Here is a 17831-nt window from a genome sequence, read left to right as displayed (position 1 = left end):
ACTGAAATGTACTTACTAGTTACTAGAAGATATATTTTCAAATAATAGCAATTTTGAAAGAAATGATGTGTTACAAGCAAGCAAGTATGTACATTAGTGCACATTTTTTGAGTAAATACACTAATATTATTTAAGTATATTAAGATCAAGCGAGGTAATTGTGAACAAAAATTGTTGTGCTTTATCTATTTTTGTAGCACATTATATAGCATAATTTAATAATTTCAAACGTTTAATTAAAGTGGAAAAACTATCAATTATTTTATTTAAAATTCACACCCATCCCGTTTGATTACAGTTACCAAACTTGGCTCTATGTATAATTACCAAAGTGTCATCTGAGTTACTTACAAGATACAAAATGGGTATTTCACTCTTCTTTTTAAACAATCATATTTTTCTTTCAAATAAAATAGACAAACTTATTAAAAAATTAAAAATAAATATATAATATTGATTTTCTTATCCACGAATATAAAATATTATAAATACAATTTTAGGAAAATATCATGTACATTTTTAATGAGAACGCTATACGGATTTGTTTTCCAATAATTTATACATATTGTAACCTCCAAAGTATTTTATTACATACTTACTTCAAAGGTATATTAGCACTAAAACGTCTAATACCGGAAGAAGCAAACCAATTACAATTCGGAAAAAACGCCCTGGTCTTTTTTCAAAAAAATATACTTGAATATATATTTAATGAAATCAAATGAAAAGCTGTTTAAAAGTAGCAAATGGAAATTAATCGCAGACCTATACAACCAAAGTTTACTATACTTTTTGGTAAGCAAAAAATAACAATAGAACTAACGACGCGCTATTTTAGTTAATACCAATCCGTTCAAGAAATGAGTTTCTATTTATTTTCTACGGAAACCTTCTTATCAGTACAAATACAGGTAACGTGTACAGTGTAGCGTCCTCTCAAAAATTGTAATTTTGAATATTCCACTTGCTCGAAAAAAGGCTCACGCGAGCAAGCGCAATAATCCTTAACAATATTATTATGATGATTAAATACATTGTGTAGGTTTGATACTTAAACGTGATTACACAAAAAAAAACACACACACACACACACACACAATCTAGCTAGACTTAATACTATGTTCGCCGAGAGAACACTATGGCTGCGCAGAAACAAAAACGCTTTACTCCTGTCCTCGCAGGCGCATTCGTTAGTAACGCTGTTTTGCTTCTGCGCAACCCTATTCTCTCGGCAAACGGAGTACGAGTACAAAATAAACTATACAGTCCTAATACGCATCAATAATAATAATAATAATATCAATTTTAGCGAGCGTGCGACACGGTTACACTCTTTTGACGTACGACTTGAGCGGGACCAATCTGTCGCCGAACATCTTCACCGATTTCTTATCCCTGGAATCGGCCCTCTTGGCGTACCTATAACTTCCGTCGGTGCTCCAGGCTATCCGCATCAGATTAGGGTTATCCACGATGACGGTGTCGTCGTCGTATTCTTGATTCGTCCAATCCGCGTCCTGACTGGGTACGGCCGACCTTTCGGTGGAGGTCGTGGTCGTGGTTGTAGCCGTAACGGTAGCAGTGGAAACAGCAGCAGTAGCATTACCATTAGCAGTGGAGGAGTTCGTGGCGGTTATCTGCTGGGCGGTCTCATCATCCGCAACAATAGCTGCACTGGAAGCCGCCGCCGACGACGGTTCGGCAGTGGAAACGATGACTTGCTCGTTTTCTTCCTTCGGGGGCGATCCGTCATCGCGTTGATCGTCTTCGAATTGATCCGCCTCGTTTATCTGTTCGTTAAACCTGTGCTCGGAGAGAAGAATAATAAAAAAAAAAAACAAACAGGTTTACCGTTAAAGACCCTGTAATAAAAAAAAAAATAATAATAATAAAAGAGCAAACGCTCACTTGTTGTTGTTGAATATCGACGCTAATGTCTGCTGGTAGAGCTGCAAGTGTTCGTTCCTCGCCTGTTCCACTTCGGGAGTGTCTTGAATGTGTCCCGAATCCGAAGACATTACATTGTTGCCGGTGATATGAAAACCAGCTCCCGTGTCCCAGTATTGTGCCTGCACACAAAACATATTACCATTTTACCGTCATCGACAACGACTCCTTAATCGTCGACCTAAGTAAGGTTCTACACACACACACACACACACACACCTGTACTTGTTTACCCATGGGGTCAGTGTAACTGTATGACCCTCGGACCGTTCCGTCGGCACTTCTGGCTTCCACTCGGGACTGGTCGGCCGTGTTGAATCCGAACACGAATCTGCCGTCGGAATCCTGCGATTGGAACTGTGACATCTCCGACTGGTCGGCCAGACGGTGGTTCTTGGCCGGTGCTAATGAGTTGGACACAATGGGCACGGGATTGGCGTTGATGACAGGTGGCATTCGGAACACGGTGTACGGAGACAGCCTCGGCACAATCGGCAAAACCGGTAGGAAAGGCCCGGGAATCGGCTCCGACGCCGGTCCGGGATTTCCCATGTAAATTGGATGCGACCGCATGCCATACTGGCCGTTGGCTGGGTCGAACACACACGCCGACATCAGCTGTAAACCGACAAAGAACACCGGTCAACGCACAAACGGTGATTCTGGATTAAGAGCGAGTGCTGGGTTTTCATCGATCAGTAGTGTAGGCAGCAAAGGAAATGGGAATCCTAAGTCTGAATCTTTGTTTTCGCACAACGGCGAGAACGTGAATGCAGCTGTAATGAACGGATAGGATAAAAGTGTATCGTATCAAATTCTACAGGACAGCAAAATACAAACTGTATTTCCAATGTGTTTTTATGGTGAATGACTATTGATGATTTAACCAATCAATGGTGATGCCTGATGTCCGTACACTATTTTTTCAAATGTATTTCAAAAATCGAAGAAAACTTTTATGACAAACACAGATAAAAAACATATCGTTGACAAATAATTTATGATCAAAAACTCGTTTTACAAAAAAATGGTCACTTGATCCACTTTAGTTTTCATATCTTATGAAATAATGAAGTTATTCATCATTAAAATATCTAACGAGAAAAAGTCTTACGCCTCGTAGAGTCTGATTTCGATCACCTTATTATTTTTTTTAAAAAACCAAAACTTCCGACAGAGCACTATAGACTTTGATTTTAAACATGTAATTTCTGACCGCAATAATACGAGTGTGAGAATGATTAACTTTTACACAAGGCTAGTATTTATATTAACTTCGATAAGTTAAAATATATACTTATATTGATTAAGTTGCGAGTTAAGAATAACTTAAATTTGTAGTTAAGATAAAACTAATTTAATGAGGTAACGAGCTAATCTAAAGCAAAAACTTATTTTACCCCATCTTTCCCTTTTCAAATTCGTTTTTGATTGACTAATGGTATATACTTTTCTTTAAAAAAATGTATAAACGAAAATCTAAATCAACTGCGCTTTATAGCAACTAAAGAAATCTTACCCTAAAAAAAAGGTATCTTTAAAATTTTAATTACAAAAAGTCAACTAAAAAAAAAATTAAAATCAGACCATTCAACGAGTTGTTGAATTCCATTGTCTGCTATTAAAATGCTTATAAATGTAACCATAAAAAATCGTACAGATTAACCTGGAAATAAGTAAACATAAAAAAATGTATAACCCAAGTTTTTGACAATTATTATTATCCCTTCTTCCATTAACATCCCCGCTGTTCCGCTATGGGTTTCTACCGCTAAACCAGTTCACCTGAAAATTTTTACATAGGATGGGGGAGAGGGATGATGACAAATATTTGAAGTTATAAAAATATATTTCAAACGTTGTGTAACCATAAAATCAAAGTTAAGCGATTGGCAATCTTTCGATTTTTCTTGACATGCACAAACGGTGATAATAATAACGAACACTTATTTTTCTCCAGCTTTAATACAAAACCATTTAGGTTTTCCTGCCGCAACCGCACTGTACAATAACCAACGCTAACAGAATATTATATATTATAATAAAATATTATGACAACTTTATTGTGTTGTGTAATGCAAATATTAATACATCAGCTGTTGACCACTTGGCCGTTTAATGGATATATAGCCAGTATAGTCAAATATTATTATTATTATTATAGGTATATATATATATATATATGCGAAGAATGTTTGTTCGGCGTTCAACATGCGTCTCGATTGAAGCTGATGTCTATTGACATAGGAATTACTACGTAGGTATTGTTGAAGGTTAGTGGAAAACAACAATGGGTAATATTATCCTTTCATTAACGACGCGTTATTTTGGGTAATAAACATTGTGTATGCATACAAAAGGCGGCCAATCGTCGAAGCAATAAATGTAATTAGATTCGGATTAAGTTCAATGAACTACCCCCTGGATAAATTCCCACCTGGTTGAGAAAGGCTTTCGGCCGTTCACAACAGTGCAGCAGGTATAGATGTACCTCTGCATTGCTTAGAAGTTTAAAGTCACGTCGCCACAGGGACTTACAAATTGATGTACGGTTAATATATATATATATATATACGTTCCGCGCAAAACTCATAATCAAATCAAATTAAAACAAAAATAAATAAATGCCATTTCAGCGAGAACAGAACATGATATAGTCATGACGATTGCACTGGATTGCACGAATAACTCCTGGCTAAAAACAATACAATCACTTTCAAGTGAAAAATCTATAGTTTATGGAATATCAATATGATGGCAATATTATTTGACAAATATGTCGACCCTGTTTACTAACACTTTAAATCTATCTTGTTAAAATGTTCACAATATTAAGCTGAAAAGAAAAAAATTTAGGAAAAGTTTCCAACCCTTTTGAAGAAAAGAGTGGCAATGATGGTTACTTGGAGTTTGTAAGAGTTTCATATTAAAAAAAATACCACACAATTGTATAACTATTTTTGACTGTTTATTTCTATTATATTAGGGAAAGGTTAACATTTTAACCCTCTTAAGTATCTTGAGCGAATGATCTCTGAACTAGTAAAGTAAAATGAACTACTAAGTAAAATGAATTTCGCTCAGTTATTAAAAACGATGTACCTTAGATTGTTATAGCCTGTTGAATTAAAAAATTATTAAATATGTGGTTTTTAAGATTTCTTGTTGATTTTACTACGAAAAAGTTGATCTTTGTCTACTTTTTGACTTTCTTAAGTATATATAGCGAACTACAGCTAAATAATTGTGGACAATAAAAATAAAGAATTCTAACTAAATAATGACAAAGAAGTCGAAATTGAAATGAAAACAGATAACTTTTAGTTCTGGAGTTCGATATCTTAATTTCAATAACAAGTTTACTCGTATGATGTTTTTAGTGACATTGAATCGTACAAACTAGATCAAATCTCAAGGATAACATGATATAATTGCATACAATAATTAGTTTTATTTATTTGATATTGTTTTAAAACTTGAAAAACTCTCTTACGTTCCAAACAAATGGTCAAGTATATTAATTAAAAAGCTTCTAAAAACGATTTATTAAATTAAAAAAATAATTTTGTGTAAATAATTTTTTATTCAGCCTTGTTGGATTTCTATGAAAATGTATTTATAAAATATTGACTTTACCGATTTTTCATATTTACCTAAATTCTCCCTAAGAACTCTTTAAGAGTACCTAATAAATCTGCGCTATTTTTTTTTTTTTTAGCTGTACAGTTCAATTAATTGCACAAAATTTATATTAATAGGTAATATTAAAAATAAATATACCAGTAATTTAGAATATTTTTGAAAAATCTATTGACTGAACTTTAGAAAATCTAATCTCTAAAGACATACCTAAGATATCTGAAGTAATAACCCTGATGAAAATAAAAAAATGTAGTAGCTATGTTTTATTAATATAATAAAATGTATATTGTTTTCAACAAATTCTAATGAGCCAATATTATATTGTCTGTATAAACTTAGAATGGTCATTGTGTCTACTTACTACAACAGCTACGGATGGAAAAATCATTGTGGTAGGATCGAGTTGAAGATGTTGATGCTTGTACAGGCCGTAACTGTCTGAAACGCCGCCTGTCATCAGTTGCTCCTTATATAGGTTCACATGGTATTACAACGGCTAAGGCTAAGGTAATACATAATGAGAAGAGATCAAATTCTGTTTCTTTCGTTTTGTCTATTCACCATCGCGGTACTTATACTTTAAGACAATTAACCGTTACGACGTGTGGCCGGGGTGGCTTATAAAATAATAATAACAACAATAATACGAGATACATTGCCCTTGGTGTACAGCGAGTATAATGTAACAATAAAAACAAAATATGACTTGGACATGATGAATTACCAATAAAATAATTGGTTATAAAAGAACATATTATTATTATCCGTAGGGTTGCAAATGTCAGTAGGTATTAACAGTAGGTTGGTTAAATGGTAGTACTAGAATAGTATTATACAGTTGTAGGCGTTCAATAAAAATTACAAATTTAAAGTAAAAAAATATTTATTTTACCCGAAAGTTTGTTGGCACTTAAAATTAAGTATATGCTTAACATCTAGGTACTGATTTTGTTGTATGTTTTCGCCGTAATACTTATAGATAAAAAATGATTGTTGAAAAATACATTCAAGTTTTAGATACTTAATGTAAGTCAAATATGTTAATTATTAAATATAATGTTTTTTGATTTTCTAACTTCTAAGACGGATTTTGATATTTATAAACCAATTCCTGATATAATTTTTGTTTTTTTTATACATTAACCTAGTAGTAAGTAATAACCTATATATTATTATTGATTTTGGAATAAGCAAACCCGTAAACAAAAAAAGTGCACAAAAACGACCACGTTTTAACGCTGTCGACATACCTCATTAAAATGTATAGCTTTGCCAAGCTGGTGCTATCAGTCGTGTCAAATACTTATTAGTTACTTATTAGTATATCTTCTGTATAATTATTATACAGTATTTGGCCCGTATTCACACGCCTAATAGTAAGCATAATGTTTCAAAAAAATCTTAGTTTAAATATTGTCTTTAAAAAATTATAATGTAAAGACTACTATTTAAAAAAAAAATGTTAACAACTTTATTTTTAAAAATGTATTTACGGCTATTACATTCAATATAAAATTACTATTTTATAACTCGCTTTGTCAAACCAAAAAAAAAAAACTTTTCTGTTGGAAATACTTAGAATATTAGTCCCTAAAGGTATAATATATAACATTAGTCTATAATTAGTTAGCCATAATGTAAATTTAAAGGTTTCGTCGGGTATACTCATTTTATTTTATTTTACAAATCTAAATGAAAAAAATGTCCCATAAAATGTTAAAGCACTATGCGGTTTTTGTAGACATAATATTTAATTCAATTTAATTTATTTTAAGACTAAACCAATTATTTGAAAACAATATTTTATTTATTTATTTCATAATTTTTAGTTAAAAAAAAGTGTTTTTATTACTATATTTAATATTTAATAGACTGTATAGTGTACATCAAGTCGAAGTACATTATGTGCTCTGCATTATGTTTAGTGTGTTTACACGAGTTGACCTAGAAAATGTATAGGACCAATAATATGGGTTCTCACAGGAGTTCACCGGAGCTCTTATATACTTTTCATCACCAAAATTAATCCAAAATCCAATATTAATCCCCGCGGGGCATCGCTCGATATATTATTTAATATTTTCCGGGTATACAATAGTATCCGCTTCTGAGTTGACCCCTAAGTGCTCGGGCATTAAAATCTAAAAAAGGTAATTTGTACTTCACGGGTCGGATCAGTTTTCTTCGATACACTTTTATACTATATAATGTATATATATATATATATTATTGCATACCTACCTTTTATTAATCAACTAGTTATACCTGTTCAACGACTTAAAACAATAGACCGCGTGCACGGGTACTGTTGATGAATAGAAGTAAACTAACAACACTGGCATTAATAATACTAAAAAGCTAGGTAATTTAAAAAAAAATGGAATATATTTAAAATTAAAGTTTATCAAGTTGATGATAAATCAAATATAGATAATTAGTACGTTAGTTATTTTAAAGTACTTGTAAAAAATGTATAGGTACATACATTTTTTTATTATGTAATATACTAATATGATGCAGTGTGTGTTTGCTATTACTTTAAAAACAGTAGGTATTTGATGTGTTTGCACATTATTTGTTTGTTTAAGTTGTATTATTATTTTAAAAGGCGTTAGCACAGTTAAGAGGAAAAGGTGGTATATGTACTGACTAATAGTTACTAATCACGGTCAATACACGTGCATTAGCTATATAAACATGTACTAACCATGGCTACTGGTTTTGTATGTAATAATCTATTAACCATACAATCACTTTCATACACTCTCCGAAGCAAACCTATGTGGACAGTGTAGAAAAAACGAATTTGCTCTTATAATTTTTCAAACATTTCAATTCCAAAATCCTAAGAGTAATAATAAATTGATATTGCCTTAAGCGTATAGTGTACCTAAATTTAAAATGAGTTGAGGAGGCTACGAATTCTTTTCTTAATACAATTAAGAAGCTGGAAGATTTTAAATCGACATCTCTCAGCTTCTCGTCCAATTTAAAAAAAAAAATGGCTAATTACATTGCATGTACAAATCAAAATGGTATCAGCACTTGTAAAGCAATACCACCCAATAAAACCCACTCGCCATTCGACAACAAAAGGCACTTATTACTGAATTCCTAAATCCTTCACCTCCAAGTTCTTTGTATAATTGTACCAACTATTATACACACTACTTTTTACTGTTTGGTTTAATTGTGTGCCCTGAACGTAAAATAATTATAAATAGAAAATATTATGCTACACTTATCTGATATACCTATCTATAATGTATTTTAAATTAAAGATCAATAATATCTTGTCACACAGTTGACGTAACCACAATAATTAAGTCTTAACAATATACAGATAGACACCAGCTATGCTATGACTCAAGGTTAAACCATATGAACAAATATTATTATTATTATTATCAAAAATAATTAAAAAGACAGAATAACAAAGTATAAAATCATCTAACGTGTGACATTATTATGCCTGTTGACATATTATTTTATACATAAAGTGCAGCATTGGATTAATAATTATGTTTAGCTCGTTGATATATAATATATGTTAAAATACATGCTTTGATTTACCCGTTAAAAATATACTCAACTACCTACCGATATAAAGTGGAAGACGGTTTATTTTCAATTTAAATATCATTAGCCATACAAAGAGTTCAATGTTCATGCCTATTTTTATTTGTTAGGCTCTTTGGTGTTTTCGATTATTGTATAGTTATACTTATTATGAGGTACTTGTCTTATTTGAATTTCGTCAGTGACTTTAGCCAAGTAGAATCTAAATTTGAACTTGTTGACTTGTACTACCTATTAGATTGATATAATTAATTAGTACCTACTACCTATCTGTAAATGCATTTAATGTTTTCACAAAAAAAAACTTTACATACTATAAAGCTTCTCTGAAAGCTTCATTATAAGTAGTTAATTTTATTAATATATCGTTAATTATTAAAATGGTTTTATGAAATAGAAAACATAATTTCCAATTTTCATCAAGCATATTCCGACTATTTTTACCTTTATAATCATTACAGTGTATTAAGTACCTACTTCACTAATATTTAAAATCATGTCACGTTTTTTTTAAATGTGTTGTATAATTTTTCTATAAGTATTTTGTATTTCGGCGAAAACACAATACAAATTTAAATAATATACAAAATTGTTGCTTAAATTAAATTTTAAACACACACAATTTTTCGGTTTAACAAAACTCCAATTGTTAAATTTAAATTTGATTAATATATTTTTTACTTCTAAAAGTGTTCACATTATTTTCTTCACAGTTGTCGCTCTTATTTCTCGCCGACTTAACAGTTTTCATTTAAGTATAAAATTACTTTAGTCTGAAAAACACCTATCAAAAAAAACCCAGTCCGTTAATGGTAGGTACTTACTTAATTTTATATATGAAAGTATAAGTCCGCGTTTCGTAATGCGACCTTGGGGGAAATTAAATGAAATACGTCCGGTAGCAAGCATCGGGTGAACAAGAATTAAATAATAAAAAAAAAGCCTAAGTACTTTAAACTATATTATAAAAACTAATTCAATTGAAACGAATCCAATTACCCGACACCTATATAATATTAGCAGTGCAGCGTACCCGTAGACGGTAACTATATATTATCAGCTTGAACGGTGATCAACGAATCATGGACATAAGTAATACTATTCTGTGTGCGGGTTCAAAGACAAAAGACAATAAGTCCGAGTACCTGTATAATTTATAGTAATTCATTCGATGATGATCCAGAAAAAAAATGCAATGTACTCTGACCGTATAATTTGATCAAGGTCCCGAGGTCAACGCATGTAAACGTTTTGAGAGACCATTGTATTCGAGGGCAATAGACCTTTTAAGATTTCAAAGATATTTTTCTAATAAATAATGGAAAAAAAAATAAAAGTAATAAATTAACGATTTAAGTGGTTAGGTATTAATAATGTGCTGCGATTATTTTTTTTTCATTATTGCACTCGAGCTGCGATTAATGGCATCGTCGACTACCACTTCACATTTGATATTACCTAAGTTGTATAATTTTAAAGTACCTTCCTAGCTCATACGGCATACCTACTGTTTACTGCCACAGTAAGTTTTCTAACTAGTTCCGGCCGAGTTTCAAGTATTTCTACCCGACTAACTAATTTTACACATTATATAATTTATATTTTTTTTTTATGCTATACTTTAATTATGATAATTTTTATGTTCTTAAAAAAAAAAAGTTTTTGGTTAACAGGTTTTTTATTTCTAAATAAAATGTTATTTTCAATTCAAAATTTGCCGAACTTCTCTGTTTTTTAGTAAGTTTTAAAAAAGTAGTTTATAACTTATAACTAAGCAAAAAAAAAAATATATCCGACTAAACCTGGCTTCACTATGGTTCAGCATCAAACATTACATATTATAATATTAGAGAACAGAAATTTTTTAAGCATAAATTTAGTAATTTTGTTACTTATAAAAGAAGTTTTTAGATGGAAGTATTAAAATAATACCGCTATCCGAATGAGTTTCTTAATTAATAAATGTATTGGTTCAGTCAGAACTCAGCAGACATTAAATTCCAAAATCATTAAATCAAAAGAATTCAATAATTGTTGAAAACTTCAAAACGGATTAAATAATAATTTTAATTTTATGTTAGAAAAAATGGTAACATTACTTATTTAGATTAAAACATAATTTAATAATTATATACTTTAATATTTTATTTAAAACAATGTAGTAAAAACTAAAATATAAATTACAATAAAAAATTTGGACACACAAGATACGAAATATCGTGACGTAACTTAGGCAACAAGATTGTTTTATTTATTTGTTTTTGGAAATTTCAACTCAAAATTATTTATTTACCGTTATGGAAGACAACACTAGTAAAGCTCCAAAGCCGACGATGACACGTGACGTTAAAATTTCGGAAGACGCCATGGAGAAAGTGTTGGCGTTTTCAGACTTGAGCTTGAACAGAGATTATGTGAAACAAGTAGACGACAGAAAAAGGATAAGAGAGCATTTTTATCAAACAAAAATGAACGCCGAACTGGATAAGTTTTCCCGCGATAAAGGCATTAACAGAAATAAGTTTGACAATCACGTCAAGTCGATTGAGAGTTCGTTGGACAAACTTATAGGTACTAAAACAGAGCACAAGATAAATGAAGTACGTTTTTAAATTAAACACATTAAAGCTGCCGTCCTGTGTATAATTTGATCGTATTTAGATTACATCAGACTTACAAAAAGCGTCGAGTCGTCATCAGGTACAATCGAGTGTAGTTTGCCAATTTCAAGAACAGTGTTTTGCCGACTTTGATAAGTTTATTAATAAATTAAAACAATAACTAAGTTCATAACTGTTTACTTGTTGTTAACATAATATAATATTTTTAATAAAGATTTATATAATTTTAATACTTATGATATTGATATAATAAGTATTTTACGATTCAACAGCGAGCCGAAGTTTGATTTGATCCAAATTGTTTTTAACCTTTTCATAGTCTCCTTTCACCATTTCCAATACATCTTTTTCTTTCTGTAAAATAAAAACATAGTCACAGAATGTTTGTAATTATTTTTTAATAAAACACAAACCTCAATTTGCGACACCGCCGAAACCAACATCAGTTTTGCCGACGACAGGTACCTTCGTCTCTGTTCTATGTTTTCAGCTTTATCGCAACAGTTTAAGTACGCTGCAAATAGATTGATATAATTAATTTCAAAACATGTTTAAAAAATTATTTTAATTAAATTTCACCTTCAGTCAATTCCAACGACAAATGTATAACGTTCATACACGTGTCTTTATTTTGTTCCCATTTGTTGCCCTGAGTTGTAAATCGATGAGCGCATTGTAAATGATGTAGAATTTTATCAACCGTTTCTTTACTCAAAGATGGAACGGCAGCCTCCAAATGAGCATATAACTTCCAAATTTCTCCATCGTTTTGAACTTGGGAGGTAAGTCTACCGAAAAGTTGTAACAAGCACTTTCTGTGTTCAGACGCCGGTCTGTCGTTTTCGTCTTTAACGTTAGTTTGCACGGCTTGAACCAAAATCTTCAAAACTTCCGTGTCGACATGTTTATTTTTTAAATCCAATAAACGGTGATAGCATTTTATCGCCTAAATACATTAAAAAAAAAAGTTGATTTAATAATTAAAATAAACAATATATTTCTATTTTTAATGTTTCTCAAACCTCTTCAAAACAGCCGCAATCAACGCTGACAACCATCAAATTGTCCCAAACCATCCAATTTTCGTAGTTACACTTCACGGCCTCTTTGAGAGCATAATAAGCTCTTGATTTTTGACCACTCTTTATGTAACACCTTGCTAAATTGTTCCACGCTTCGAAACACTAAAATTGTGAAAAAATGATTCGCAAAATAATTACAAAATTAATATTGAAAAACATTTTACAGTTAAAAGCACAATAGCGTATTCATAGTACAAAACCGTACATTTTTTAACACATTAGGTGAAAATCTTAAAAGAAAACAATTATTTTTCTCATTTCCTGTTAAATTAATAAAATATTGCTTGAGTTTTTTAGACTTGAGGCAGTCGATATCATATTTATAAATCGTGATCGACTATTTGATACAACCCTTTATAATGTACTACGACAACCAAAAACTTGAACAACACAAACTTAAGTTATTAGTTTCCCCAAATGCCGTAAATATATAATGTAACCACTTTTAAGCACAAAACGATTTAACTTGAAAACTGTTTTGCTGCAACACATGGTATGTATTATTTTATAACACACTTAAGTACAAAATCAAAAATTATAAAATCTATAACCATCAAACGACGCCAGTTAATATTTTCTAAATTATAATATTTTCTATTCTTAAACAATGAACAACACAAGACATATATTTGCCTTACATGTACCCCTTTCTTCAAGTAAGGAATATAGATAATGAAAGATACTTATGTCAATTACACGATGTACTTACATCAGTTTCTAAATCACAATATCTTCTGTACGCTTCCGCAGCTTCTGTCCATCTTTCTACGGCCATGAACGCAAAAGCTAATCTAAACCACAGTTGCTCTTGTATGGAATTTATTTTCAACGATTTTTGGAAATGGTCAATACTTTCTTCATACTATAAAAAAAATGAAAAAAAAAATGTTTTCATTAATTAACTAGGCTAATTATTATAATGTATAATGATGAAAAATTTGTGTGATAAAGCAAATATATTTTTTAGTAATACAATTTACATTGTAATGCACATATGTTTTTTATTCAAGTGAATTATATCAATCGATATGATCGACAAACATTGGAAAATAAAACTTCATTTAAAATTTAAATTTCACTTTGAACAAAATTCACGTTAATGTAAATTGGCATTAAAACTATGTATTAGCTGTGGTAAAAAATATTTAAATATAATTATAATAACTTTAAATTTAAACTTAAACGGGGCTTAAGATTAAAGTTACATTACTTCTTTTCTGTTGTAATAATAAAATGCCCAATGCTTTTGGGCTCTACTACTACGGCATTCGGAAATATTCCAAGCTTCTTCGTACAGCGATATATTATCGGTTGCGTCACCGAGTAGACACAGAATTAAAATATGCTTGGCCAGTGTGAGGTTTGGTTGCTTTAGCTCGTTTTCAAGTATCTCTGATGCCTAAAAAATGTAATAACCAGTTGTAAAAATTACATTAGTTAGATAATGTAAATCTTTAAATTTAAAACTGTACATACTTTATGTCGTAGACCTTGTCTGTTGTAACAAGCAACGCACTCTTCCCACATGTCCGATGCCAAAAAGCAGTCCAAAGCGCTTTGAATGGCACCAATTGAGAACATTATGTTACCGAGGTAGGCTTGCAGTTGCCAGGATGGCGAAACAAATGAACAATGGAACATATACAAACGATCTACGTTTAATGGACTAGCACTATTTAAACTGGTTACTAGGGCCTGGAAAACAAAAATAGACAAATATACATATAAACAGTATTCAAATTAATAAACCGCAAAGGAAAATTAATGTTGAAAATATAATAAAATTTACCTCGATTTGTTGCATAGATCGCTCGACTGATCTTCGATTATCTTTCTCGAGAATAGATCGCTGAAGCAATGCCGACACGTGTATGCTCCATATAGATTTTTGTTGCAACAAACACTAAATTAAAAGATAAATGTAAAACAATATTAGTGTAGTCGAAAAATTAGGAACGATTTCAAGGGATTCGTGTATTTAACTATTTGCAGATACATAATTTTCGTTACGATTACAAGTATACATAAAATAAAAAAATGGAAAGTGGGTACAAAGGTGGACCTTATTTTGTATTTAAAAGATAATTAGAGTATAGCCAGATAATTTTACATGATTCTGGAGACAAAAATAAGAATGTAACTTATGTCCCATTATAAAGGTCAAAATCCAAATTTTACTCTTTTTTAGACTGCTCAATACAAATAAATAATTTTTCTTTTGTTGTTACCTTTTAAATACTAAAAAAATATGTCACTCAAAATTTAAAAACATTTAATTTTCAAAAATAAATTGATTTTTTTTATGTTGAGTGACCCATTAATTTGTAAGAGGATTTTGTAGAAAATATCGTAGAATAGTTTATTATTTTATTACATTCTTATATTATATTATTGTTAAAAAGAAAACGAAAAATAATTTTTTTTTGGATAAGTAATGAATTAATTGGAACCTGAGCCTTAAGCAACTCAATGTCATTACGACTTTATCGCAATTGATAACAATACTTCTCCCAGCTATTTAGTAACGTTAATAGGTAATATGAAATAAGACGTTATTTACTCTTATATATGGTTGTAGTTCTTCCAATTGCAAGTCGTCTTTCGGCTTGCTTTTTTGCTCCAACATGCTGTAAATATTTACATGTGATTAGTGAAGTTTGTGTTTTCTCTCATCTCACTTTTTATCAGTAACTTAAGTACTCGACCACCACCTCTCCTCTTAAACCTCTTAATTATCCTCAGTCATATTTATCACTGCGTTTACCACCTCCATAGTTTCTTATAATTTCGTCTTCGCATGATAATTTCCTTTTGGCCTCATTGCCTAATCCGATACAAATGAAATCGATCATTTAACGACGAAATATCTTAATTTAGTAATAAACAGAGTAGAAATAAATGCAATTTCAGAAATTTTCAATGCTTGCCTCCTCCTTAAAGGCCATACAAATCGTCAGACACTTCTTTCCATTTCAATTACTTTTCAATCAACATTATACTTAATACTCAAACGTAACAACTTCGTCCACTGCCTTATTTTTCTGCCTCCAAAATTATAATTACCCATAGAACTAAATTATTATAAATAAAATAATTTTACAGCGAGTTCAATATGGCTGCTTGTTGAAGACTATTAAGTTTGGGAAACTGACCAGAGTTTTCACTCGAAAACTTAATATCGTGCATTCGGTTTTCATCGTCCAACAAACAATCCTATAACAACAAAACAATTTTAATTATTCTAATACATTTTCGATAAGTTAGATTGAAATTACTGTAGGCAAAGCAGTGCCTTCGTGGTTTATAGTAAATTGGGCTGCGCTATCTTCCGATGTCTTTAAGTTAACATTAAGCGTGAGCTGTGCTAATTCTTTGACTTGGTACTTAGTTCGCTTTCCCAGCGCACCTAGAAACGATAGATTAAAAAAATGTAAAAGACTTTTTAAAAATATAATTCATATAACTCACCGATAAGAGAATGTTCTAATCCTAATAGTTCTAATGCTATGTTTAACGATGATGAGGCTTTTGAAATATTTCCATAATGAAAAAGGTAAATTTTACATTGTTCCAACCTATATAGAGCTTCTTCTTCATGATTTGTCCAATTATGTTTTTCAATATTTTCAAACAAATTCCCCAACGTTGATTTAATATCACTGGACAGATCGGTTAACAACGACTGAAGAGTTGATAGCATTCGTACTTTCCACCAAAGTCGTGTCTAAAAATCGATATTCCGATTAGACAACATTAATTACACATTTTTTTTAGTTTTTTTTATACTTACATGTATATTGATTTTTTCACAGTTTAAAATTGCATACGCTACAACCAACAGTTCAGGATATAGAACTTTTCTCGAGACGCAATCCAAATCGTTGACTAAATTTTCAACTACTTCTGTACTTGGTCCCCAACTATCCAATTCTCTATAAAAACCCTAAGTATGACGAATATTTCATTGCTAATATTAGTTTCTCAAATACATACAAGCTTGGTATTAAGGGTCCTGTCCAATTTAGTTGTAAAAACAGTTGATAACTGCCAACACCAATGGCTAACATTGCATCAGGTCTAAAACATAAATTATATTTTAAAACATCATTACCAGACTACCAAATCTATTACAACTTCACTTACTCAATAAGGTCATTAAAAATTAATTTGTTTACATGTTCTACAATAGACAAATTGAAATTTAACTTTTCAAACTGTCCGAACTCTTTATACAAAGATAAAAACAATTCGTCTTGTAAAATTGTAATGTAATCGCCTTTTATAACATTCTTCACAAGACCCGATACATTGTTGTCTAAAAACAATTGTAAAACATTAAACATAAACTAGGTAATTATTATTTGTACGTAAATATTTTTAACGTAAAACAATTTAAAACTGATTATAACAATTACTAATTTGACTTGAGTTTTTTAAATTTCATTTATGTTTTTTACTTGTAATCTAAATATTAATGAAATAAATAATACTAGGTTTTTTTAAAGGAAAATTTCGGTCTTAATATTTTAATTGGTCTTTCTTAATTAATTTTTCAATAGCTCTTCGCTTTTAAAGTAGAATTATTATTATCAAAAGATAATTAAATATTATACCTTCAGAGATTTTTTCATTGAATTCTTGGGAATGCAAATTTCCAAATATTAAATAGTTGTCTAATATTTCAGAACATTTCTCTGTAGTGTGCTTCATAATGGCAAGGTTGCACCAAACAAAATCAACAACAAATAAAATTTAAATAATTCTAACTATAATATAATTATATCCAGTAATTATTCGGTCTTGCTTGAAATTTCAAAACAACAACATGCAGCATGGCTTCTCTTGTTTATATTTTATCACATATTATAAAATACAAATCTTACATAACCTCACAATATTAATATTTTTCATCGTTATCAAACACGTGCTCTGTTATCTTTTATCACGTCATAACGTATAA

General features: G+C 30.6%; 2 protein-coding genes across 2 annotated transcripts; both read right to left on the bottom strand.

Annotated features, from left to right (window-relative positions):
• Positions 1 to 6073, bottom strand: LOC126846944 (uncharacterized). Its single transcript, XM_050586854.1, has 4 exons — positions 5951 to 6073; positions 2167 to 2565; positions 1909 to 2069; positions 1 to 1803 (listed from the first exon to the last, which is right to left on the bottom strand). Exons 1-4 carry the CDS (start codon positions 6044 to 6046, stop codon positions 1326 to 1328), a joined length of 1134 nt encoding a protein of 377 aa, XP_050442811.1. The 5' UTR covers positions 6047 to 6073; the 3' UTR covers positions 1 to 1325.
• Positions 6074 to 11950: 5877 nt separating this feature from the next.
• Positions 11951 to 17724, bottom strand: LOC126846231 (tetratricopeptide repeat protein 27). The gene is made up of 16 exons (XM_050585499.1): positions 17485 to 17724; positions 17015 to 17186; positions 16865 to 16948; positions 16662 to 16803; positions 16340 to 16595; positions 16147 to 16277; positions 15972 to 16084; positions 15432 to 15498; positions 14661 to 14774; positions 14348 to 14566; positions 14082 to 14270; positions 13581 to 13733; positions 12812 to 12973; positions 12369 to 12735; positions 12203 to 12303; positions 11951 to 12143 (listed from the first exon to the last, which is right to left on the bottom strand). The coding sequence occupies exons 1-16, from the start codon at positions 17579 to 17581 to the stop codon at positions 12048 to 12050; spliced, it is 2463 nt and encodes an 820-aa protein (XP_050441456.1). The 5' UTR covers positions 17582 to 17724; the 3' UTR covers positions 11951 to 12047.
• Positions 17725 to 17831: the final 107 nt, after the last annotated feature.

The sequence above is a fragment of the Adelges cooleyi genome, unplaced genomic scaffold (genome assembly GCF_023614345.1).
Source record: "Adelges cooleyi isolate 19-005CV unplaced genomic scaffold, UGA_ACOO_1.1 ACOO_flye_CR_arks_rails_tigmint_CR_PRNA_9, whole genome shotgun sequence".
In the NCBI taxonomy this organism is placed as follows: domain Eukaryota; kingdom Metazoa; phylum Arthropoda; class Insecta; order Hemiptera; family Adelgidae; genus Adelges; species Adelges cooleyi.
Note: the sequence above shows the minus strand (reverse complement) of the source record. Positions and strands in the feature narration are given on the sequence as shown.